Source organism: Megalops cyprinoides, chromosome 10, assembly GCF_013368585.1.
Source record: "Megalops cyprinoides isolate fMegCyp1 chromosome 10, fMegCyp1.pri, whole genome shotgun sequence".
Lineage (NCBI taxonomy): Eukaryota > Metazoa > Chordata > Actinopteri > Elopiformes > Megalopidae > Megalops > Megalops cyprinoides.
Window position 1 is genome coordinate 6,197,839 of NC_050592.1, and position 26,089 is coordinate 6,223,927.

At 46.8% G+C, this 26,089-nt stretch overlaps 1 protein-coding gene across 1 annotated transcript; it reads right to left on the reverse strand.

Annotated features, from left to right (window-relative positions):
- Positions 1–1,176: 1,176 nt before the first annotated feature.
- On the reverse strand, positions 1,177–25,226 carry LOC118784768 (IgGFc-binding protein). The gene is made up of 22 exons (XM_036539178.1): positions 25,222–25,226; positions 24,866–24,916; positions 19,785–21,017; positions 19,367–19,701; positions 18,656–19,235; positions 17,666–18,264; positions 16,993–17,560; positions 16,301–16,566; positions 15,383–15,724; positions 14,345–14,918; positions 13,885–14,084; positions 13,640–13,781; positions 12,819–13,147; positions 11,194–11,770; positions 9,342–9,940; positions 8,194–8,764; positions 7,294–7,889; positions 5,370–5,937; positions 4,401–4,600; positions 3,298–3,678; positions 2,473–2,759; positions 1,177–1,590 (listed from the first exon to the last, which is right to left on the reverse strand). The coding sequence occupies exons 2-22, from the start codon at positions 24,912–24,914 to the stop codon at positions 1,581–1,583; spliced, it is 9,006 nt and encodes a 3,001-aa protein (XP_036395071.1). The 5' UTR covers positions 24,915–24,916; positions 25,222–25,226; the 3' UTR covers positions 1,177–1,580.
- Between the last annotated feature and the right edge of the window lie 863 nt (positions 25,227–26,089).

The following is a 26,089-nucleotide window of genomic DNA, read 5'->3' on the forward strand; positions in this document are numbered from 1 at the left end:
TTAATGATTCTTATTGCACCTGTATGAGATGCTTTTCTTTAGGGGACCATTGTGGCAATTCCGATAGGAGCATTATGGTATGTGTTTTATCCATGGGAAGATGTGGTCTTTGATCGGGAACACAGTGGTAGTTCTGTTCACATACAACCTGACAGAATCATGTATAAAAATATATACATTCACAAGTGCTGTTTTTTATTTTTATATGGAATTTAAACTACCGGGTGTTGAGAGGGAATGGCAATTCAGAGAATGAGCATATAAATGCCTGCGTGATTTTAATCATATTTTGTAAAGATATTAAGGTGCTACACTGACATTGGCTGGGACACATCACGGAATATCATGCACTCAGACACTTGGCATTGAAAAAGCAAACTGAATTTGCATTGAGAATGGTAACATTTTGAAAAAGGGTCTTGAGACTGACTTTCATGTTGTTAATGTGGCACTCAACAGTAGCAATTTCCTAAATTTAGAGTGCAATAAAATTTGTGCACTGTCGTCATTTGGGACACTTTTGAGGAAGGAGGCTGCACTGAATTTAAATACTTGCTCTGTTCCTTGCTGATGATGTCAGCATGTCCAATAGGTGGCAGTCATATTCCACAGTTCAGAATTTTAAGGCCAAATGATGTGCAACCTTGAATGCCACATCCTTTCCAAATGAAAGGTAAGGTATATATGAACATAAGCATATATGTATGCCCACCAGGCTCGGTACAGAGGGGTGCACTGTATCCTAACAGTGTGCTATCAGTTTTATTGCATTAACTATCATCATATGCGTGTACATGAGTAAAAACTACAATAAAACGAGAATGTGTGTATACACACCCACCCACACACACACACACACACACACACACACACACACACACACACACACACACACACACATGTTCCACACCTGGTCTTCTTTTTAAGGACAGAAACTGCTTTTACCACTCACTGTTGAACCCTGTAATGTGCATATAAGACTGTATGAATTCCACATGCCAAAGTTCACAGTACCACTATTACTAAATCATGCCACATACTGCGGTGCCACTTGTCATATTTGATGAGTATAACACTATAACATACTGTATAACACTGGCAAGCTAACAAATGACAGACTTTAATGATGGTTTATTAGTTATTTCTTTAGACTATTGAGGAAAAGAAACAGGGAAATATTTAGTCACATATATCGCTTTATTTGTTACTTCCAGTAAACATCAGGAACAGTTCAGATCCCAATATGTTAGCTCAGGACAGAAAATGGACAAGACTGTTTAAAGTATGACAGGTAAGTAGAAATGATTCACACATTCCCCTAGAGCATTTTAAAAATATTCAGTTAAAAAAATATGCACCAGAATCCGCACCCTGCCTCTTCTCTTTTACTTCACATGCTATTGACCTGAGTAAGTGAGAATATCTGAAGGCTGAAACAAGCTCTTCAAGTGGAAAAATAAAGTGTCACCGTTTTACAAGAGGTAATTACTGATTTAAGTGGCATTATGAAGGAGAAACTGTCTGTGATGTGAGGCTCATTGAAGTGTACACGAGGCTCAGTGTTAGGGGTGTGCAGGTTTTCACAGGCCACTGAAACACAAGAAGAAAGAGAGACATATATAAAGTGTTTGTCAAGTGGATCTTCTGCACTGTGTAATCTTCCACTGTAATGCGTATCACAAATTTGAGACCCAGACACTGTGGAGTGCAGACCAATCAGACACAGGCATCAACAGACCCTTGGGAATAATTCCTTATTTTTTCTAGATCCATTTCTAATGTAGGCAGGTAAGAGAAGCAGAACAGGTGAGAGCAGCGGATTAAGCTCATTAGGGAAGTAAGGAATGATGAACTCTGTGGTACAGAGGGAGAAGTAAAAAGGATCGTGCAGCCCTATATCACAGCCACTAGGTGGCAGCACAGAGTAGATGCAACACAAGCAAGGCAAAAAGAAAAGGACACGCTCATTAAGAGGCACACACACAGGGGTGATGCTGATGTTCTTTGACTGAGGAGAGACAGCAAATCACTACTATGCAAAAGCCTTAATGAAATTAGACTCAGTGTAAAACCCTACTGCAGCACAACACGAGAAAGGATTCCACTTTGATCCTAATGTCTATTCCTTCCCCCAGCACATTGAGCTGTAATGTCCACTGCGGCTAGTATAACCGCACTATATTAGTGCTTTCTGAGGATAAACCTTGAGCGGCTGCATGCACAGCTGTGTGGTGTAGTGGTAAGGGGCAACCAAAAGGTTGTTGGTTTGATTCCCCGCTGGGGCACTGCTGTTGTACTTAACCCACAATTGCCTCAGTAAATAACCAGCTGTATAAATGGATAAAAATGTAACCCATATAAGTCACTCTGGATAAAAGCTTCTGCTAGATGACAATAATGCAATGTAAATAGCTAATGACATAGATGTTCACACTTGTTCTGTCCATAGGTTCTGTGTGGCGCTTCACTCACCAGTTAGAGAAGTCCCCGGCCTGCCATGAGTTGATGACGTCAGACACGCTGCCGGACACAGCCCCGCCGGCAGTGGTCATGTCGTCCTTGGCGTCGCCGTTGTAGTTGCCGCAGGCGCCACACACCTTGCCAGCCAGCGGGGTGCTGATGGTCACCTTGACCCCCAGGGTGAGGGAGTAGGAGACGCGCACGACCGACGACTTCTCCACGACCACCACGCTGTCAGAGACGCTGACGGACACCTCATTCTCCAGCGTGCTGGGCAGGGAGACCTTCTGGCCATTCACCTGTGTGTGGATTAAAGGAAAAAAAAAGAACCATGAAAGTCTGCTCACGAGGCATTGTGGCCTTAGAAACTGGATGTTTAACTCATCTTGAAATCATCTTGAAATGTTTTTTTTTTGAGAGGACAGTGTCATTACTTGTCTATCAGGTCTAGAGATATTGTTTTCTAGCCTCTGGCCTTTGTTAGTTCAAATTCTACATGGAGGAAGTATTGAGCGTTAAGCTTCTCGGCTTATAAAAAGTCAGGACAGGCCATATAACCACTGGGTAAAAGACAGTAACGTGCAGGTGACCAGTACACATGGTTTGCATGAAACAGTGTGGTCTGCTTAGCTGCTTAGCTTAGCATCTACTTTCATCAAAGTCATCTGTCATAAGCTAGCTTGTCTACCAGTTTAACAGCCCCTCGCAGAATCTAAAAACACAAGGTCCTCAGTCCTCCTGTCCCCCTAACTGGCAATCCTTCTCTCTCAACCCCCCCCCCCCCCCCCCCCCACCCCCACCATCCAGCTGTCCCCCCATCCCACCCCACCCACTCACCCAGGCCTGCTGCTCCTTGTTGACGGCGATGACTGCGCCCTTGAAGAAGACATAGACGGCGGCGACGGCGGCCTGGCCGCCCTTCTCGCACGCCCGGACGTCCGCCACCACGCGGAACCACTGGGCGGAGCTCTGGTCGCAGAGCGCGGCGACGTGGTAGGCCCCCAGACGGGCCACCTCCCCCTTCATGCCGTCGAAGGAGGCGAGCTGGGCGCCGGGTTTGACGGTGCAGACTCCCTGCTTCCGGTGGCAGCCCAGCACGCCGTCCCGCAGGCCGCATTCTTCCCCACTGGCACATTCCACCTTCTCGCACACCACCACCCCCGAGGCGTGGCACTCGCACGCGTAGTTGCAGCCCTTGTTCACAACCCGCTCGCCGGCCTGGCGGGAGGGACAGCAAGGTCAAAGCAGCGCAACGGCGAGAGGCTGGCCATACAAACAGCGTCCAAAGTGCTCTCTCCGTTCGGGTTCCAACACCCTAAACGGCTCCAGCACCACATTTTATTGCTGTGGTCTTATTGCTTTTATTTATTGTCTTTTGTCTATTTATTTATTTATTTATTTATTTATTGTTTTTTGTACAGCACTTTGGTCAACTTGACTTGACTTGACTTGGCCAAGTCCAAAAGAAAGCAACGGCACGTCCACAACGACTGCAACAAATCGTTTTTTATGAAGGCATTTGTTCTTGTATTTCTCAGACAACCTTAAAGTTTTTTCTTGTCTGAAAAGTAAGAATGAGAAACGCTTGCGATATACTTTTCTGAGATGCACTTGTTTCGAGTTGGCTATACACCCAGCAATCTGAAACTAACTTACCGTGCAGTAATTCAAAAGGACATAGAGTTGTGCTGAGTGAGTAAGTAAGTTGGCTGAGTAGCTATTCGGTCTGTCTGTGGTTAACTGAGCATGAATGAAGCGGAACAAAATGACGATGGTCATTCTTACCACGATCAAAAAAATGCATTACTGATAGCGGAGCAGAGGTGTACAGAACGAAAGGTTTTTTTAGAAATTTGAGGTTTTTTACTGTGTGGATTGGAAACATAAATAGCAATTTATCCTCAGAGAGCAAAGCTGAGCGGAGAGAGAGAGGGTTCCACCTTCAGATATCGTCCTTCGTAGAGGCACCCGCAGGAGTCCATGGCAACGCACTTGTCGCCGTCGGAGACAAAGCCGTCGTCACACTGGCAACCCTCGAAGCAGGCCTTGGAGCAGGTAGCGGGGCCCGCCAGGCTGGCGCAGGTGGTGCCGCAGGTGTCTGCGCACAGCTCGTAGTGGCTGTTGGCCGGGCAGGCGACCGCTGCAGGGAAGTGGAAGGGAGAGAGGGAGTGAGCGGATCTGGACGAAGGGCTTTCAACAGATCCAGCCGTTGTTAGCTTTACACATTCTGTCCCTTTTGAAATTAGTTTCAGTAAGGTTAAAGGTCTGAAAGCCATGACAGCAACATTGTTCTGTCCATTTTACCTGGAAAAAAAAAATATATATATATATTTATATATTTATATATTTATATTAATATATATATATATTAAAACAACCATCCAGAATACAAAAGTTGCAGATGTGAAAGATAGACATGCACGAAACCGAAACACGTTCACCAATACACTGAATAAGGCAGCACCTGTATGTATAATTGCCTCTAAATAGTCTACACATGAGCACAGTGATAGAGTACACTTAAACTCACAGGACTTTCATCTGTACGTGTTATGGTCAGAAATCTGTCTCTACAAGGAATTGTCAGTGCTAGTATGGAACGGTAGTTAAAGAGCTGGATGTGCAACCCAATGGCCGCAGGCTCAATTCCCAGGTGTGGCAACACTGTAACCTTAAGTAAGATATTTAACCTAAATTGGTACAGTAAATTTCCGTTCAGTGAATACCTGTATAAATGGATAATATGTAAAAATGAGAGCTACGCTATGTGATCCGGATATGTGCATCTGCCTGGAAACTATGCAGTATATAATGGATGTAATGAATTCTTGTCAAATGGCACAGTCAGATACAGTTTGTATCCTAATTTATCCTAACCCAGGCTGCCGCCGCGCCCCTCATAGACTCACGGCAGAAGGAGCCGGTCCTCCAGGGGCGGATCTCCACCCCAGCGTCCTGGCAGGCAATGGCGTAGGCCTGCACGCTCTTGCAGAGGGTGGCTGTGTCCCCTCCGAGGGCACAGACGTCAAAGACGCAGTGCTTGAAGTAGGGGTCAGGGTCCACCTTGGCATGGCAGGCCTGGAAGGGCCCGCCGGCGGCGCTGATGATGCCGCAGGAGTCGGGCTTGCCGTGCCGGGCCGCCTCGGCCTGCGGGCACACGGGACAGTCACCCCTGCACCCGGCACACTCCGCCTTGGCCATTTCCAACGCCCATGAACGGCCAAAGTCGTCTACGTTAGTGGTCAGCCCGCCGTCCGGCAGGCGGTAGTCGTCCCCGCCGTTGCCGTTGTAGTTGCCGCAGAGGCCGCACATCTTGCCCTGGTAGGTGGAGGGCACCACCACCTCCACGTAGTACACGGCGTCGTACAGCACCCGCAGGCCGAAGTCCGTCCGCACCACGATGTTGTGGCCCTCCTGGTTGACGGTGACGCGGCCCTCATCCAGAGAGAGTGGCAGGTTCATCAGCTCACCGTCGACCTACATCAAGCCACGGAGGAGAGGAAGAAACATGACACCTACTCCCTTTCCCCAGAGCATTACATTACATTGCATTTCATTACATTACATGACACGACATCACATGCATTTACCAGACGCTCTTATCCAGGGCAACTCTACTTCCAGCACAGTAGAACAGAAGTGTGTCTATTCAGGTTGAATGAGCAACAGTGTTATACCAGGCTAACAACGCTCCCAGACCAGTTTGTGTGAGCATAACACAAGTTTATTTGTGCAACCTGACTAGGCAATGGAAGCCAAGTACACTACATCACAATATTACACGTAAAATAAAGATAAAATCCTAGAGGTACTGGTGTTAGGGGGCGGGGATTGAGGTGAAAGCAGTCATACACCAATGATCCAATTGGATTCCTTAGGAGGCAGCAGTACACTCTTTAGGCGCTTCATCTTAATTTGTTCCATTTAGAACCTGATTACGTGAACAGTTCAGAGACACCCTTACCGGCGTAGCATTGCTTTCATCCACCCGCTCTAAGTAAATGAACAACGCAGTGAGATTTTTGGCACAGATCTCTGCACCAGCGGACTGAATCGCATCTGTCTGCAGTTCCCTCTGAGCTCCTGTTAGGCCAAATTAATCTATCCTTCACTTGAGTGTAGAAGCATAACAGCATCCCTCCGCTCAGAGCTGGAGCTAAGGGGATGCCTATTATTCCGGCCAATGCCTGTGCACTTGCAGAGAGATTATCAAAAAACTTTCTGGCTCCAAGTTTATTTGCAAAGAAAGGATGCAGAACTTTTCTCATAAAAAGCACTTTATGGCGGCTCCCATTTTTCAAAGATGATTTAAATTTCATTTTTTTTCTTATTTTCTTTTTTTCCCCGAGTACATGTGTCAACAGAAGGGCGTAAGCCACAGGCTGGGATTGAAATGAAAAATCATCTGTGATGACTATTTTATAATATGAGATTAAGAGGAATCATCTATGATGAGTACCCTATAATACAACATTAAGAAAAATCATCTATGATGACTGATTTAAAACATCTACGATGACTATCCTATAATACAGGATTAAGAGAAATAATCTATAATGACTATCCTATAATGAAAGATTAAGAGAAATCATCTACAATGACTATTCTAAAATACAAGATTTAAAAAGAAACACTCTATGATGACTATCCTATAATACAGGATTAACAGAAATCATCTATGATGACTATCCAATGATAAAAGGTTAGAGAAATTATCTATGCTGACTATCCTATAATACAAGAGAAATCATCTTTGTTCTTAACTGAATAGTCTTACAAAGCAAAAAAACAAGGGAATTATTTCCTAGTCCTATGTCGAGAGGCTGAGCTCACCATCACTTTCCACCTCATCCCCTGCTTGATGGTGACGACGACGCCATAGACCGCCACCGCCACCGACTTGGTGACGGCCACCTTGCCGTTGCCGTACTTCTCGTTCCCTTCCTCCACGGTGAAAGGCACCAGCTGCCTGTTACCCTCGCACAGCTTGGCCAGGACGTAGACGCAGGTGCCCTGGAAGTCGAAACGGCGGCCGTCGAAGGAGATGTAGTGGGGGTCGCCCGAGGCCACGCACTTTGCCTCCCCGGCAGGGTGGCATCCCTGCACGCCGTTCGCCACCTTGCACACCTCACCGGCGCCGCACTTGAACTTCTGGCAGGAGACGACACCGTTCTCGCCACACTTGCACTCCTCCTCGCACTTGCCCTGGGGGTAGAAGACCTCGCACTTCTTGTAGTAGCGGCCCCCGTAGGAGCAGCCGCACTCGGCCACGGGCACGCAGGCGTCCCCGCTCAGCACGAAGCCGTTGTCGCATTGGCAGCCCTCCCGCGAGGGCAGCTGGCAGCGCCCCGCCGCAACCAGGCTGGCGCAGGTGGCGGGACAGCCCGTGGCGTGCACCTCGTAGTGGCTGTTCTTGGGGCAGGCGGGCGCTGAGGGAGTGGACACCGAGTATCAGAGGTCAATTGGTATGTTCGGGCTGAGGGTGTTAAAACCGTTTTCCTTAGCTCCAGTGTGATGTTCAGTTTTGTAATGATTACACTCAGCAGCAAAGAGGACAGAGTTGAGTAGATGAGGATGAACTGTACATGTGTTGTTTTTGAGACAAGAATTGATATTGCTGTGCTGTGTAGATTGTACAAAAGAACAGCTCTCATGACAAGATTATCCCAGAACACGATTGTGTGCTTACTGATCATGTGACTGTGGGTGAGAGAGGCAGGATGACAAACTCACGGCAGAAAGTGGCGCTACGCCAGGGCTGTATGGCCACGCCCTCCTTCTGACAGGCGGAGGCATAGGCGGCCACAGCCTCGCAAACGGCTGTGTGGTGGCCTTTGTAGTAGCAGGCGTCGAACACGCAGTTCTGCAGGTAAGGGGCGGGGTCCACGCGGGCGTGGCACTCCTGGAAGGGGCCGGCCGCGTCGCTGATGACGCCGCAGTAGCGCTGGCCCTTGTAGGTCTCCATCTGGGCGTTGGTGCAGACCTGGCAGTGGTCTCCGGAGCAGCTGGGCGAGCAGCCTTGGACCACGCCCACCTGCCAGCTGTCGCCCAGCTGGGTCTCGCCTGGTGCCGGCTTCCCATCACGCATGATGTTGTCGTCGCCCGGGTTCTTGTTGTAGTTCCCGCACAGGCCGCAGACCGCGCCCTCATAGGTACTGGGCAGAGTGACCAACACCTCGCTGTTCCAGTTGAAGGTCACCCGCATTCCGAAAGCGGTGTCAATCACTGCAGTCCAGCCACTGCGCTGGGCCACCAGCTCGTTGTCGTTCAAGTAGAAGGGCAAGGACACGAACTGGCCATCCACCTGATGGGGGAGAGAGATATCAAGTGACTGCTACTCAGATTAGTCACCACATATTTCACAGTGCCCTTCATGACAGGGTGCAGTCATTCGTTTTAATGGAGAGCTGCAAAAGAAAGCAAAAGAGAAGGACTAACAATATGCAATAAAAAAGGCTACCTGAATCAAGGCCTCTACAGAACAAACTGAAAACTGTTCGAAAGGTATCAACAGTCCCTTTCACAGTGCACTGTGGAGTGGAACAGCTCAAGCATTTATGCTTGAAAGGTACAGATGAATCATTTTTATATTCCAGCATCTGTTTCCACTTGGCTGGATCCCCACAGATTCCATTTCAATAATTATCAGATAAAAAACAGAGCGAATTCCCGTGAGTGCCTTTTATGGTCTTTCAAATGAGACTTGGAAAATGAATGAAGCATCAGCAATTTTCCAATTAGAAGTAAAATGACAAACTGTACAATCAAATGAGGGTAGGCGGGGAGGGGGGGGGGGGGGGGGGGGGGGGGTTTAAGTAGTATCAGAGATACAGATAATGCTCCAAACCTCATGCCTTCCTCTGTCTGCGTCCGGCACTTACCAGTATCTTGAATGGGTAGTCCTTGCTGATGGTGATGGTAATGCCGTACACCTCCACCGTCACCACCTTGGTGAAGGACACGGACTTGCTGCCACGGTGGTCGTTCTGCACCGTCACCTTGAACGGGACGAGGTCGGTGTCCTTGGCGCACAGCGCCGCCAGCTGGTAGATGCAGGTGCCCTGGAAGTCGAAGCGGCGCCCGTCGAAGGTGCGGTAGTGGGGGTCGCCAGCGCCGCTGCAGGTGGCGTAGCTGAGGGGCTTGCAGACGCGGGAGCCGCCCTCCACCGCGCATCGCTCGTTGGACTTGCAGGCCGACTCGCGGCACACCACCATGCCCAGGGCCGGGTCACACTCGCACAGCTGCGTGCAGCCGTCGTCCGCCCAGAAGCGCTCGCGGGACTTGTAGTAGCGGCCCTGGTAGGAGCAGCCGCAGGTGTCCGCCGGGACGCACTTGCCAGCGCTGAGGACGAAGCCCTTGTTGCACACGCAGGTCTCCACGCAGGTGCCCTCACAGGTGGGCTTGGCGTCTGGGAACGGGCAGGACACTGGGCAGGGGCTAGCACATGCCTCGTAGTGGCTGTTGGGCTGGCAGTTCATGGCTGAAGGAAAGGAATCAGAATTAAAACATCATTACATCACATTAATCACATTTAGCTAATATTAGCTCTTATCCTGAGCAACTTACATCAGTTACAGTTTTTTACAGTATTATCCATTTATAAAGCTAGATATTTACTGAGGCAGTTTGTGGGTTAATAACCTAAGCAAGGATACAGCAGCAGTGCCCCAGCAGGAAATCAAACCAGCATCCTTTCGATTAAGAGCCCTGCTCCTTACCACTATGCTACACTGCCACCAGTATACCCACCCAAACATGTTATAGCTGTGGTTTGCTTCCTTGCTGCCCTATGGTTTTTCATGAATTTATAATCAATGAACAAACAGGAATATCACAAATGATCCATTAGATGTAAGACATCTAATTTGGATTCATATAGTCTTCTCTTTTTCAACAAGGCCTTTTGTGGCTGATATTTCAATGATGCAAATTTATTTGAACTTTCCTGCTGTGATTTCCCTGTTTAATCAGAATCTCCCAGAAATGAATTCAAAGTTCTTCTAAGGAGGGCATCACAGCTTTCAGTTTATTTGGTGCTACAGGTACGCATGAATTGAAACTGCAGATTATCACTCCATATTAACCATAATAAAAACACTTATCTAAACAGATTTTATGCTTGATGCCTTTTCCTGAAGCTGGCCAGGGTTCAGTGTTTACTTCTGATCATGTTATGTTCGTTCCCTTAAAAACGAATACTTTTTATTAAAAATGAGTAATCAAATCGGAAATGAGCTAACTTGAACAGTGCTGAGCTGCTTTCCACTTAGCGTTTCTCCAGCCACAGTAAGAGACCTGTCTGGACTTATTTGATTCTTGAATATGAATTAAACTGGATCTCTTAGATTGCATTAGCAGTCAATATTATTTAAATTTTTTTTAAATCATATTTGCTTGCCAAATCCTTTGACAGTGCTTGATTTCCCTTCATAAGCCTGAGTGAATCTGAAGAAGTCCACAGAGGAAGAAACTTCTCCTGAGATAATTATATGGGTAGGCAAGGCAGAACACTTCAGACATTAGCTGCAGGTTCACAAACCTATCACACCTGCCAACAGCATTGAGCAGTATCTTCATGATTACTCAGTATGTGAAATTATGTTGTTATATCTCAAAGGCAAAATAAACTCTGATTGCCCCTGCCACAGACTCCCACCCAACCCTAACCCTAACCCTAACCCTAACCTCCCTAACCCTAACCCTAACACCCCCCCTCCCCCCCCCCAAACTTACGGCAGTTGAACCTGGTCCTCCAGTTGTCCAGAACGATGCCCTCCTTGCGGCACATGTCGCTGTAGGAGGCCAGCGACTGGCACAGCATCTTCCGGTCGCCGTTGTTCATGCAGACGTCGTAGACACAGCTGTTCATGAAGGCCTGCGGGTCCACCTTGGCGTGGCACTTCTGGAAGATGCTGTTGACCTTGGCGGCAAGCGCGCCACAGTAGGCCTCCGTCTGGTACAGCTTGATGTCGTTGTCGTTGCAGTCGGGGCAGTCCTTCTTGCACGTGTCCCAGCAGAGGGGGTCGTCCGGGTCCGCCACCCTCCAGCTCTTGCCCCAGTCGACGACGGAGGAGACGGGCTGGCCGGCGGGGTTGCGTAGCTCGTCACCAGCGTTACCGTTGAAGTTGCCGCACAGGCCGCATACGCTGTCGTAGTAGCTGCTGGGCAGCTGGATGATCAGGTAGGCGTTCCAGTCATAGGAGACGCGCAGGCCGAAGTCCGTCTGCAGCACCGCCATGTTACCCACCTGCGTCACCCTCACCTGGCCGCGCAGAGCTTCGAATGGCAGGTTCACCATCTCGTTATTCACCTGCAAAACAAACAGGGCTGCTGAAAAAATTTTAACTTCCAACACAGCTCACAGTGTGACTGCATCGCAATGGCAGGAAAGAAATAATAAAAAAAACACTATCGCCAGAGCACTGCACTCAGATATAATGTAATCACAAAATGAAGATATAAAATAATCAGAACTCGATCTCTCCCTGTGATGGGTTGATTTATTACAGTATTAATAAAATATTGTAGCAGTTGCTATGGGAGATCTACCCACTGCTCCTGAAACTGTCGGTCATAAAGAAATTTGGCCACAGGGCTAATATTTGAAAATAAGGTTAGATAAGATATTTCAACAATCAGTCTCTTCTAGGAGCCAGTGACACAGCACCACTGATGAAATCTCAGCTCCTGCCAAAAGGTGTGGTTCATATCTTGCACAAGAGAAAGGCACGTCCTCTTTGCATTCAGAGAGAGCATTATCTATACAAAACATGACAAACAGCTCTAAAGGCTCAATCCGAATCTGTTATTTTTCTGAATCACATTTTGATGTTCACTCTGCTCCCGAAACAAACTGTACAGTGCCCTGTATATATATTTACATAATTTATTGCATTAACTGTGTGTATGTTTATGATTTATTACCAATCGCCCACAATCTGCCCATGACATTTACTAAAAATTCTGGTGCTAAAAGTAGACCTACTTCCTTCAGACCTTTTCCACTGCATGGCAACGATCATTTGTAAGGACTTATCTTTTTGATCTTTTTGGTCTGCCAGCTGAACCTGTCCAGCAAAGAGCCTTGAAGCCATGAAGTTTACATTAGCATTTTAAAATTAGTACTGAACAAATTTCTGTTGAGCTCAAACATTTTTCAGGGTTGGCATCGCTCAGCAAGGCTTTGTTTCATGTGTGAGTGTGCTTTACTGATAGCTCATGACCTGCTGGCCTAGGGGTGTCTTCCTCTAGACAAGTGGTTAAGTTATGGTAGCATAACTTAATTATTTAAGACTTGATGTGACTGTAGCACATTTTGGGTCTTCTAGGGAGGAACTGTGGTTTTTCTAATCCCTCACCATGATACGTCCATACTGGTACTTGGTGACGACGAAGGTGAAGCCGTACACAGACACCTCCACCTCCCTGACGAAGGAGACAACAGTGCTGCCGCGATTGTCGTTCCTCTCCTGGATGGAGAAGGGAACCAGGCCCGCCAGGTCGCCACAGGTCTTGGAGATGGTGTACTTGCAGGTGCCCTGGAAGTCAAAGTTGTAGCCGTCGAAGGTGTGGTAGTGGGGGTCGCCCCACGCCCAGCAGGTGCCTGTGTACTGGGGCACGCACACCGCCTCGTCCTTCTCCACCCGGCACGTCTCCTTCACGCGGCACTTTGCGTCCTTACAGGGATCTGTCACAGACCAAACGGAAACCCAACCAATAGACTCCAATTTCTGGACTGAGTTTCACTACAGTAGAGAAATAGTAGGCTCTTTCTTAAAAAAAAGCTGTGTTAGATTATCTAAGCCAGACATGATAGAAATAAAGGAAACATTCTGTTACCTTGATATTTACAAAAACATGCCTTCTTTCAGAACCCTCTCTAATTTGCATTGTGCAAGTATGTAAGTGTCTAAGAGTGTGGAGAGCGGTTGTAAAGACAGTTTGTCAGCATTATCTGTTTCATATTTAACCCAGACTCCTAAAGAACAAATACTAATCATCTTGAAGAACCCTGAATGAATGCAAAAAAATTACACTATTGAAGAAGGACTTCGCAAGCAGCAGCAAGCAGGGCGCTCTTATGACTATAAAAATACTTTCAGCTTGTGCTGTTTCAGCTGTGATATGGGACAAAAATAGAGAGAGAGACGAGAGAGTTTGAGGTGTGGGCCATTCTTGCCTGTGTTGAAGCAGGCCTTCACTCCTTTCCTGACGAGACACTTGGTCCCACCCGGGCACGTGTGGCTCTCGCAGATCAGGCCTTTGACGGCATCGCAGGTGCACTTCTGAGTGCATTCGTTTTCAAACACCACCTGTCCGGGCTGTGGGGAAAAAAACAAAAAAAACAAGAGGAAGTCACACCAATCCCACAATACGCATGCTGGCTGGATTTATACCTACGGGTGCCGGGACGCCGCACCCCACCTTGTAGGTGTGTCCGTTTGCGAAGCAGCCGCACTGACTGGACTCGACGCAGTTCTGCCCGTTGAAGACGAAGCCGGCGTCGCAGGAACATCCCTCCGTACAGGTGGACGAGCACTTGGCGATCTCGGTCAGGCCCTCGCAGGCAGTTTCGCAGCTATCTGTGCAGATTTCGTAGTGGCTGTTGGCCGGGCAGGACATCGCTGGAGTAGAGGGGAGGAGAGGGGAGAAAGAGGTCAGAGAATTTCAGATAGAAAACAGGCCAAAAAACAGATCACACCATCCAAGTTTACAGAAGAAAAGACTACGACAGCTTACAGGGCTGAGCGACAGCTTGGACAAAAGCATGAACGCGGAGAGTGATCATCTGCCTGATTGAATACGACGTTCACAGTCCATACACTGAAGTCTGGAAGCCAGTGTGAGCAAACCCTGAAAAACAACCTGTAAGCAGGACACTTACGGCAGAAGGACGCCGTCCTCCAGCTCTTGATCTCCACTCCCGCCACCTGGCAGTTGAAGACGTAGGCGGCAACATTGTCACAGAGCACCTTGCGGTCTCCCTGGGAAACGCAGATGTCATAGATGCAGTCGTTGAAGTAGGGGATGGGGTCGAGCTTGGCGTGGCAGGCAGCGAAGGGCCCCTTGGGGTTGGTGAGGATGCCACAGTAGCCCGGCTGCTGGAAGACAGCCTTCAGCTTGGCGTCGCATTTCGGGCAGTCGTTTCCGGCGCATCCGTCATCACACACCACCCCGGGGATGGCCACCTTCCACGACGCCCCGAAGGCATTGACGTTGCTGGTGACCGCACCGCTGGACAGGCGGTAGTCGTCGTTGTTGTTTTCGTTGAAGTTCCCGCAGAGGCCGCAGGTCTTCCCTCGGTAGTTGCCCGGAACGGTGACCGTGACGTGGTACACCAGGTCGTAGGTGACGACCAGGCCGAAGTTGGTCTCGACAGTGTAGTGGGCGCCATCCTGGTAGGCCACCACTGCACCGTTGTTCAGGTTCACTGGTAGGTTGTTGAATACACCGTTAACCTGGGGTGTGGGGATTAGACAACTTTTAATTGAATATTAATGGAACATATCTTTGCTAAATTCATTCACAGTTGTGAAGTACAGTCAGCGCAGCTGAATGCAAATCTGGAACAAGTCGTCTTTACCACCAAAATCCTGACCAACACAGGGAAAGGACAAGGAAGCACTCCTTGCATTAAGGAAGAACGTTTAACATGCTCATACATTTACTGTAGTGGTAATTATATAATCTGTTATTGGAGAGGGAAAGCAGCTAAATATTTTTTTACCATAGATTTTAACATAATCACTAATATATTAAAGCATAATATCACCATTTTATAGATTCAATCGATTCAGAGAACCACAATATTAACTTGACATCGATATAAGAAATGAGGTGTCCTCGAACATTTATGAATGAGTTTTTTTTTCCAGAAGGAAGAGGTGAGGTCAAGGTCTGGTCAGGATGCGGTCCTACTAACCAGTATGCCGAACATGTTCTCTCTCATGATCAAAGTGTAGCCGAAGACCTCCACCGCCACCAGTTTTGTGACAGAGACTTTTGAGCCTGGCCACACATTCTTCCACCTCTCGTTCTCCACCTGCACGGCGAAGGGGACCAGGTGTGTCCCTTCCAGGCCACACCCCTTGGCCAGTGTATAAGTGCAGGTGCCCTGAAAGTCGAACCTAAACCCGTCAAAAGATTTGTAGTGGGGGTCTCCTGAGGCGGAGCAGACCCCCTTCCCGATGGGCTGGCACTTCCGCACCCCATCTACCACCTCGCACTTCTCGTTGGGACCGCAGGTAAACTTCTTGCACTCCACCTGTGAAGCAGACGTTCTGTCAGTCACTCAGTCACCTTTTATTTGGTATAGCATTGCAGTGTGGCACAGCAGTAAGGAGCAGGGTTGAGTAGTAAAGAACACAGTAGGGCACAGTAGTAATGAGCAGGGCTCGTAACCAAAAGGTTGCTGGTTCATATACCCGCTGGGGCACTTGAACTTATACTCTTGAGCAAGGTGCATATCCCAGAATTGCCTCAGTAAGTATCCAGCTCATCCACATGTAAATAGTTACATAAACTGTAACTTATGTAAGTTTCTCTGGACAAGAGCTTCTGCTAAACGACAATAATGTAATGCAATGGTACAGTGTCCTTTGCCATCAGATTGTCACAGAACACTTCACGGTCCACTATTTCCAGGGGGAATAAAAGAAAGTGAGAGTAAATGGGAAAAGCTGAATAATTACTCCCTGACCCTCTGCAAAAGGTGACCGCCATTACCTCCCGCAAGCAAGAGCCTTTGTCTCTGGCCTGAATCCCAGAACAGGTATTAGCCTCAGCAAAGAACACCTTGCTCAATAACGGCGGAAGTGTTAACAGCGTCTCGGTGTCGCACCTGGCCGTCCTGACCGCACTTGCACTCCTCATCACACTTGCCGCCGGGGTAGAAGACCTCGCCGATGCTGTAGTAGCGGTTGTTGTACTGGCAGCCGCACTGGGAGAAGGGCACGCAGTCGTCCCCGCTCAGGAGGAAGCCATCATCACACGCACAGCCTTCCTTGCACAGGGCCTTGCAGCCGGCAGGTGGGCCCAGGCTTTGGCAGGTAGCAGGGCAGCCGGTGGCGCACACCTCGTAGTGGCTGTTCGCGGGGCATTTGTTGTCTGAGGGCAGGGAAGGGGAGTAGTTTTGAAAAAGGGCAGAGCAATCAGATTAATGTTATGAATGATAACAAGGGCAGTTTGGGTGGTTGTGCATGGATTCCGTTGAGCTGGATGCTGACATATTATTTTATGACAGTTTTTTTTTTCTTAGACAGATGCCTTAATATGGGGTGACTTATAATACTACAAGGAGATATTGGTGGGTAGATTTCAGATATATCTACACCTATATATACATATATATGTGTTTATCTTTATGTGTGTGTGTGTACATATATATACTGAGTATGTTTTGAGTTACTGAATGGTAAAATAAACGGTTTCACATGTGAGGTGAATATGAGGTGATATTTAATATAAGGTGTAGCCATGGTACTCAACATGATAATACAGGCTTTAATTACAGGCTACTGCCACAACACTTACAACAGAACTTCTCAGTTCTCCAGGGGTAGATGTTGGCCCCAACATCCTGGCAGGCGGAGGTGTAGGCAGTGATGGCCTGGCACAGCACGTCCTTCCTGCCCTTGTAGAGGCAGACGTCGTAAGCGCAGTCCTCGAAATAGCCAGCGGGGTCCACCTTGGCGTGGCACTCCCGGAAGGGCCCCTTGGGGTCGCGCATGATGCCGCAGAACTCGTTCGACTCGTACAGGCGCTTCTGTGTGACGTCGCAGTCGGGGCAGACGCCCTTGCAGCCGTGGACGCAGCCGGGGATCTCCTCCACTCGCCAGCTGGAGCCGAACTCGGCCGGGGTGGTGGCCACCCTGCCATCCTTCATTGTCAGGTCGTCCCCCCCGTTCTTGTTGTAGTTCCCGCACAGCCCACACACAGCCCCCGCGTACGTGCTGGCGAGCTTGACGAACACCGCGCTGTTCCAGTTGAACAACACTTTCAGCCCGAAGCCGGTCTCGACCACAGCGAACCAGCCACTCTTGTAGATAGACACCTGTCCATCTTCCAGCTGTACTGGCAGGTTCGTGAGCTCACCATTTATCTGCAAGCATTAGATACGACACAGAAATTATACAATGGAACAATAGGATTGTTTTGTCATGATTAACTAGTTTAAATCTAATTGTAAGTCACAAAAATGACATACCATGATCTTTCCTGGGGTTCGCTTGCTGATGACGATGTTCATGCCGAACACTTTGATCTCCACAAGCCTGGTATAGGAGACCACCTTGCTACCCCGGTGGTCATTCTGAACCAGCACCTCAAAAGGCACAAGGCTAGGGTCTTTGGCGCACAGCGCCACCAACTGGTAGACACAGGTGCCCTGGAAGTCATAGCGGCGGCCGTCGAAGGTGCGGTAGTGGGGGTCACCCGTGCCGGCGCAGTTGCTGTAGGAAACCGGGTGGCAGTTCCTGATGCCGTCCACGACCATGCACTGTTCGCCCTTCTTGCATCCGGTGTCCTTGCACTCCAGCTGACTGTTGCCGGCATTGCAGGTGCAGCGCTTACTACAGCCGTCGTCGGCCCAGAAGGATTCCCCGGGGGCGATGTGGCGACCCTGGTAGGAGCAGCCGCAGCGGGACGTGGGCACGCACTTACCCCCGCTCAGGACGAAGCCATTGTTGCAGGTGCAGGTCTCCACGCAGGCGGCCTTGCATTTGGAGGGGGCAGTGGGGTCGGCACAGGTGGCCGGGCAGGCACTCCCGCACAGCTCGTAGTGGCTGTTCTCTGGGCACTTGGCGGCTGGAGGGTGTGTGAGAGAGAGGGAAGAGAGTGAGTACAGAAGCAGGAACCTAACCGCGAATTTCAGAAAATTGCACAGAATATGCAGCAAACCAACAGAAGCGTGTAGGTGTCACAGGAGCAAGGATCTGCATTTCTTGAATTCTTCAGCTTAAATCAATGCTGTGCTGAGCAACCTGCCACCCATACACCACCTACTACCCCATGTCATTTCAGACACATGACTGCAGTTTCTAATGACTGTGTCATCGTCACAACTGCACAAACACACAAACAAACACACACACGCATGCACACACATACACACATGCACACACACACACACGCACACGCACACACACACACAAACACACAAAAACACATGCACACACACATTCAGGCCATTACTCACGGCAGCGGGCGATCACCCTCCAGTCGAACACCTGAATCCCTGCATTCTGGCAGGCATCAGCGTACGCCTCCAGGGCACGACACAGGAAGTGCCTCAGACCGTCCGCCATGCACACATCATACAGGCAGTTGTCCACATAAATGCGAGGGTCGATAACAGCGTGGCAGAGGCGGAAGGGCCCCTCCACTATGCGGGTCAGGAGCCCACAGAAGAGCTCCCCCTCCCATTTCTTCAGGAGGTTGTTCTGACAGCGTTCACACTGGCCCTGGCAATCGTCCCGGCAGGCGGCGTTGCTGACCAGGCCCGCCACCTTCCAGCTGCGGCCAAAGTCCACCGCGTTGGGTGCCTGAGAGCCGCTGGGGGTGGCGAAATCGTCACTGGGGTTACCGTTGAAGTTGCCGCACATGCCGCACACCTTGCCCGCGAAGTCGCCGGACACAGTGACCACCACATAAGACTCCCAGTCATACTGCACCTTCAGGCCGAAGTCTGTCTCTATGATGACTGACCAGCCCCTCTGGAACAACCTGACTTTGCCTTCACCGATGACCACCGGGAGATTGTACAGGCCGTAGTCAATCTGGAGGATATTTCAGATGAAGAGAGCAGCTGCATCAAGCATGACAAATCATATGAATATGGGAAATCATAAATATGAGACATCACAAATACACGAAACTCCAGATCATTGATGTAAGGAGAAATATGTACCCTGACACGTCCAGTCTCGGAGCGAGCCACGTGGATGGTGACGCCGTAGACCTTAACTGTGACCAGGCCCACGTAGGAGACCCGGATGTTTCCACGGTTCTCATTCTGAGTCTCCACCTCGAAGGGAGGCAGGCCGTCATCAGCCTTGCAGTTCTTGGCGATGGTGTAGCTGCACGTGCCCATGAAGTCGAAGCGCCGCCCGTCAAACGTGCGGTAGTGGGGGTCTCCCTGCGCCCAGCAAGTTCCCGAGGGCTTCTTTTTGACACAGGTCGGTGTTCCTCCATCCATCTTGCACTCCTCATCCGCACTGCATGTTATGCTATCGCATGACAGCTCTGGTAGGGGAAAATCAAAGGTAAGAACCGCGGGCAAGCAGCTAGTTAAACACCTCATCAAGGTGGTGCTCCACTGGGCTTACCTGACTGACCACAGAGTGCTGGTGCTCCATACCCATTCATATGGCAAAAGCCGATGCTGTAGACACCAATGGGTGAGCTGGGATGTGCAGCGCTGTGTCGGGCCTCGCCCCCCTGGTAGGACATCTCAGCCCAGGAGAACTCAGTTCCGGCCACCGTCTTCCATTGGACGTTCTTGGGAACAGGGGCATTGTCAAACCGGAATCCTGGCAGGTCACCAGTGCGGACCAGGAAGATGGCCATGTTCTTAAAGCCATCCTGCCCATTCAGAGTGTAGGAGGTGCAAAAGCTGTCGATGGGCAGGATAGTCGTGAGGAAGGGATCGTAGTCTTCGGCACTGGTTTTGGCCCCATTGAAGAGGAAGAGAACCTGGATGCCTTTGTCAGCAGTGATGAAGACTGCATCCTGGGATGTCAGCTCTAAATCAAAGCTCTGACCTCTCTGCATGTGCAGCACCGCGACCTTGTTGCGTGACTTCACGCTGACTTGAGTGGGCTGGGAGGCCTGGATGTTGACGGTGTCGAATTTGCTCTGGAAACTCAGGGGAGCCACAATGAAGCTCTTTCCCCATTTGTTGACCGGCAACAGCTGCTCATAAACGTGGTTGCATTTGGAGAACCTCCATGTGCAAGTGTGGCCTGTGGTCACAGCCACTGGAAGCTTGGAGGCCACCCTGGTGCCAGTCAGGTCATACTGGCTCTGGAGCAGCAAGCTCTCAAAGGGACCCAGTGTAACAGTGATCTTGCTCCTGGGATAGTACACACGCCCCTCAAATCTCACCACTTTACTAGGGAAGATTTCAACTGTGTTGGTATCCTTGTGGTTAGTGACGGCAAACTCTTTGGACATACCCCCGGGGGAGATTGGAGGAGTAAAGATGAAGTATTCTGTCCCCCACTCGCTCACAGGGTGGATCACAGAGGTGTCGGCAGTATAAGGTTTGTAGTTGAGGGAGGCCACTGTTACCTCCTTGGTGGCTTCGATCAGGACGGTATTGCCAGATTTCTGGCTGCTGCATATTTCCACACGGTGGTCTATTGGAATGGTGACTCCTTGGCCAGCTCCGAGAGTGCGTTCCTGGACAAAGTTCAGCCGGGAGACACTCACTTTGACCTTAGTGTTGGCATGCAGGGCAGAGATTTGGATCTGGAACCTTTCACCCCTATAGCTACTCCTATAATTCTCCATGAACACAGTGGCAAATTCTCTCCCTGCAGACCCAGCATGGCAGAGCCCTGAAAAAAATCCAGTTCATGGTTTAAATGAATGCTCATGAAATCTGTTCATCTTCTCAAACGAGAATGCTAAGGCAAATGTTATTCCTTTATGCAGGAGCAGATGGTTATGTTTTATTATGAGAGGAAATATTAAAAATATATAAAACTGTTTTCCCTTGGAAGAAAAGTAGAATAACAATAAAAAAAAACGAAAAACGTTTTAAACCATAATTGAAATATGCGTTTTACAATTTCCACCTCCCTGAAATATAGCTTGATTCTGACTTTGGAGTTATGATTCTGATATGAAGAAATATGAAAGAACATAAGTATGGAATTGTGGAGGAACTGAGCAATCGAAGGTTGATCTACGCTAAGGTATTTGACGGGCTTCTCAGGAAGTTTGTGCCACCTGTTTTTCAGTATCCTATGTTAGTGATGATTAGAAAAATGAGCTGACTGGACACCACACTTATTCTTAAAAAATGTTGCAATCTGCACTTTATGATATATTATTGATGTACAGCATTTAAATTTTTTTTTTTTTTAAAAAAGGGACATCCACACCATGCAAAACAAAACAGCAATCAAAATTACCTACAGAATGCCTTAAATACTGAACAAGCAATTTCTCAAGATTGAGTCTTTGTAACAGACCAAAAAATACGCCAGTGTCTTTATATTTTATATTATCAGTATTATTTATATCATTCATATCTAGTTTAAATAGATTTGCTCTGCAGACATTTATTTGACAAAAAATCTCTGTTTCACAAACACTGTTAATTACAGAGTCCCTAATAATAATAAACAAATCTACTTGTAAGGCATATTAAGTCACAAGCAAATTTAAAAGCCCCCATATCTCAAAGTTCATGTGACAACTTAAGGGGACATAATTCACATTATACCATGCAAGAGCTTTAAGATTAAATTCATTCCCCTGGAGATCAAGTAGCTGAAATGGTTCTGAACAGCTAATATAATGACAAGTACCAGAAACAAAGAACAAGCAACAGTCGAGGTGAACTAATGTTCACAAAACCTTTATGGTTTGAAACGGAAAGTAATCTTATTCCCTCTGTCCTATAGCAGACATTTAATGAGTCATATAAATGGCTTAAAATGAACTGTTTACCTCATTAAATCTGAATGGAAGAAGGCAATTCATAGTGCTTGAATCACACAGCAGCTAGACATTACACAGCATTCAACACAATCGTAAATAAATCTTTCAGTCACCAGCTGCCATAAAAGACCCCCAATCCTCAAAGCCAATTTGACTGCGTAATGGGAATCTAATTGATATCCTCTTTAGTAATTTTTTTTTTTTTGAGTGAATATTCCTACATTGGTCCCACAAAACACTTTTCAGTTACATCTGTGCTCTGCTGGATATAAAGCTTAATGACTCAGACTCAGTAGCAGTTTAAAGATAAACACCAGTTGAGGACTAAGGGTTCCCAAGCAAACCTCAATTTGAATACCTCTGCGGTCCGCACCACACTTTCTCTCTCATTTCAATATTCAATTTGGGCTGAAGAGCACATTTTTGGCCAAAATCTTTTCACAAAAGCTTTCATGAATTGACGTAACAGGGGGCTGAGGCTGGTTTAACAAAATTCAATATTTCTTTCCATTCCACTGCAACATGAGTTAACATGAAACTTCAATGCGGAACAGCCTGCCCTATTTTTGGATGTTTTGCACTCCCCTCAGTTTTAGGCCGATTACTAAGGATCTATAATAGCTATCCACCCATGCCATATATCATTTTGTTCAGGACTAATTTGTTGAATGGATAATGCCATTATGACAACTGGCCATATGAACAGGAATTCAATATGCCCTTTTTATATAAGGCAAAATAATTACCACTTCATGCCAAAAAAGTGTTTCCTTGAATGCCCCTACAAAAGCAAATGTGTCAGCTGAGGTATCTCTACAGAGACTGATAAAAGAGTCTGTCTGGATTTTAGACACAGAAGTACACATATACAAAACATGTCAGAGGCACATTTCATTGCTTTGTAATGTGATAAAGTATTAGTCAAATGAAAGGCAAAAAATATGCTCAGAAATTTTTAGGTTAGATAAACATTTTTTTTTAGTTTTAACACCGTGCAAGCAGTAATTCTATTTACATATGTCATAAAATAAAATCAATACAAAAACAACAAAAACTATATGAATTATCCGTAACTGTAATCTATTAGATGCAACTCAAGTCAATTTACTGTATATTTCAGTTAATAAAATAAAAAAAGAAAAATTGCTTTCAATAATCATTGAATTTGCTCTTGTCATCTATGTGGTCAGTTGAGATAAACATCCATGTAAGACCTACATGTGTGGTATATGGCAAAAAAAAAAAGAAAAGACTTCTCCATTCTGAAATGGCCAAGAAAAGTAAACAAGAGAACCAGTGGTGATGCAAAAATACAGGCAGACTTTGCGCTGCTATTGTGGAGCCGGTTTTATGTTTACTGACGATGCATTCAACACTTTCAAAGCAGCAAGCCTCCCGTACATGGCAAAATAAACGAAAACTTTCTGTGTTATGTGGAAAAATGACCGAGTTATTTAATGGAGAATGAGGTAAGCTCACTTGGCCCTCAGGGTCTCAGGGCTTCAGGGTTCTAATCACACAAAAGGACTGTGCTCTGAACCATGTGCACCGCACATCTATTTATACGTGGGCAGACTTTCCAATTTTACAGCACGCAGGACTTCAAGGCTGATGCACATCAACGTAAAGCTCGCAAATTACTCATTTCATGAGGGCAGGAATTCAGTGGACATAAGACTGCCACCTTGATAGACTTTGAGTGGACATGGTTTTATGTGAAGTACTGGAAACCCTCACGACTTGTGGATTTTCAGTGGGAGGCTTTGAATATTTTTGCTCCAGGCAGTACCCCCTATTCCCTGTTCTTTACAATTATTGTTTATTGCATTGTTTTTATATTGATATTTTATATTTATTATTGGTACAGTACAGTCTTTACTGACTTCCTCAATTCAACTGTGAATGGCAATGGTCTCATCTCAAAATGACTTGAACCTTTGATTGGTTTTATTAATATCATTCTTTCTACAATAAGAATGGAAAAAAAACTGAACTGTCTGATAAACTTTTGAACCATTAAGGTGAAACCTTTACCTTCACATTTGTCACAGACCATCTTAAAAAGCTGTTAGAGGCATGGACACACATCCCAAAATCAGACAATTCTTCATTTACATTATTATTTTCTTAATTACGTTTAATGATAAGAAGGATATGATAATAATAAAAAGGTCTAAAACTGCATGCAAGGGGGCAGGTGTAGATATATATATTTGTATAATCATTTCAGCTACCTCCAAGCAGCAGTGGTTATACTCTACATGGATTTTTATAAGCTCAAAACTGCCTTCAACTATTGGAAAAAAAAGAAGAATGTAATTTTAACTTTTCAAGATGCATTACAACTTTATTGAAAACAGACTTCAATATTGTCCAGTGATAACTGTACTGAGAAGTGTATGCTTTATCATCTATATATATATATATATATATATATATATATATATATATATATATATGTGTGTGTGTGTGTGTGTGTATGTCATTTGAATGTCCCCACTGAATTTAAATTATGCAGACAATGTTTCACACTACCTAGAGCTGGCTTTACAGATCTGTGTTTTCAATCATAAAGTGGATTTTACCCAGTCATTTTCATTTACTGCAACAGAAACGTGTTATTAATTATTTCTAACTGAACTAGTGATATCCAATACTGCCAAAAAAAAAAAAAAAGATTTAAGACTTAGAATGGATAAGAATTGAAGAAATAAGAATGGGTTCTTATTGCACTTACCACAGAGCAGAAGAGCCGTAACAAAAGGCAGTAACACTTTGGTCCCCATGGCTGAAAGCAAAGAATAATGTGTTAAAGTTCCTGTTCATCATCAATCATTCTGAAAGGGACAAAGAGAACTTAAGAGTAGTCACTTTGTTAGTGCAAGTTCAAATGATGCGACACATAAAGAACTCAAGGTCGCCCATATTATTTGCCATAAAACAAAAGTTTTCCACATTATGCCACATACAAATAAAACAAAAGGAATGAATAATGGGAGGATCATGAAGTAAAATCAAGCAGTAACATTTTATCACTGAATTTAAATCAATGGTAGAGATGGATGTAATAAACCTGAATGAAATCCAACTCACATGCAGAGGGCCGCTGGCATGTGGGGGCTCCCTGGGAGCCATACTTAAATACAGTTCAGCTCCTGCCCAAACGCCCAATCAGAAACCTCGCACACCAGTGGCTCCAGAGGTGGGCATATGACCTCAAAACACAATAACTTCTCACACAGTTCGCCTCTCCCTGTGCCCTGTCTCTCTCTCCCTCCTCCTCTCTGTAAGACACACTACACACACACGCACGCACGCACACACACAAAGCCACTCACACACATGCACACAGACAGACAGACACACACACACACACACACACATGCACTGCATCAACAGGATGTCACTGGGGCAGTACCACCCTTTCCATGGAGATCCATGTTGGCGGGAGTTCAATATCACGAGTTTGATAAGATAAATTCACACAGAACAAACATATGAGCAATACTTAACAAATATGAAGAACAAATGAGCAAGTCAAATACATTTCTATTCGATGTATAATCCACACGAATCTATTCCCCATTTCTTTCCGTCCCTACTGTTTCAGTTCAAGCCAATAAAGAGTGGAACTGTGTGTGGATCAAAACTTCAGCTTCTTCATAAATATTTTCTGGCATAGGTTACACTAACAATAGGGCTGTGGTTGTATACTTTGCAGGTTTATACCTTAAAAGTATGCGCAATTTTGTGGACAAGACAGTACATTACATTAATTTATGACCTAAGATATAAGGACACATGGCTTAACAGGACAGTCATACATAGCTAGGCCTACAAAGTACTCATGACACAAGGGCAACAAAGTGGAACAGTGGTAAGGGAAAAGGGCCTGTTACCAAAAGGTTGCTGGTCTGATTCCCCACTGGGCCAAAGCTGTTATACCACTGTGCAGGTACTA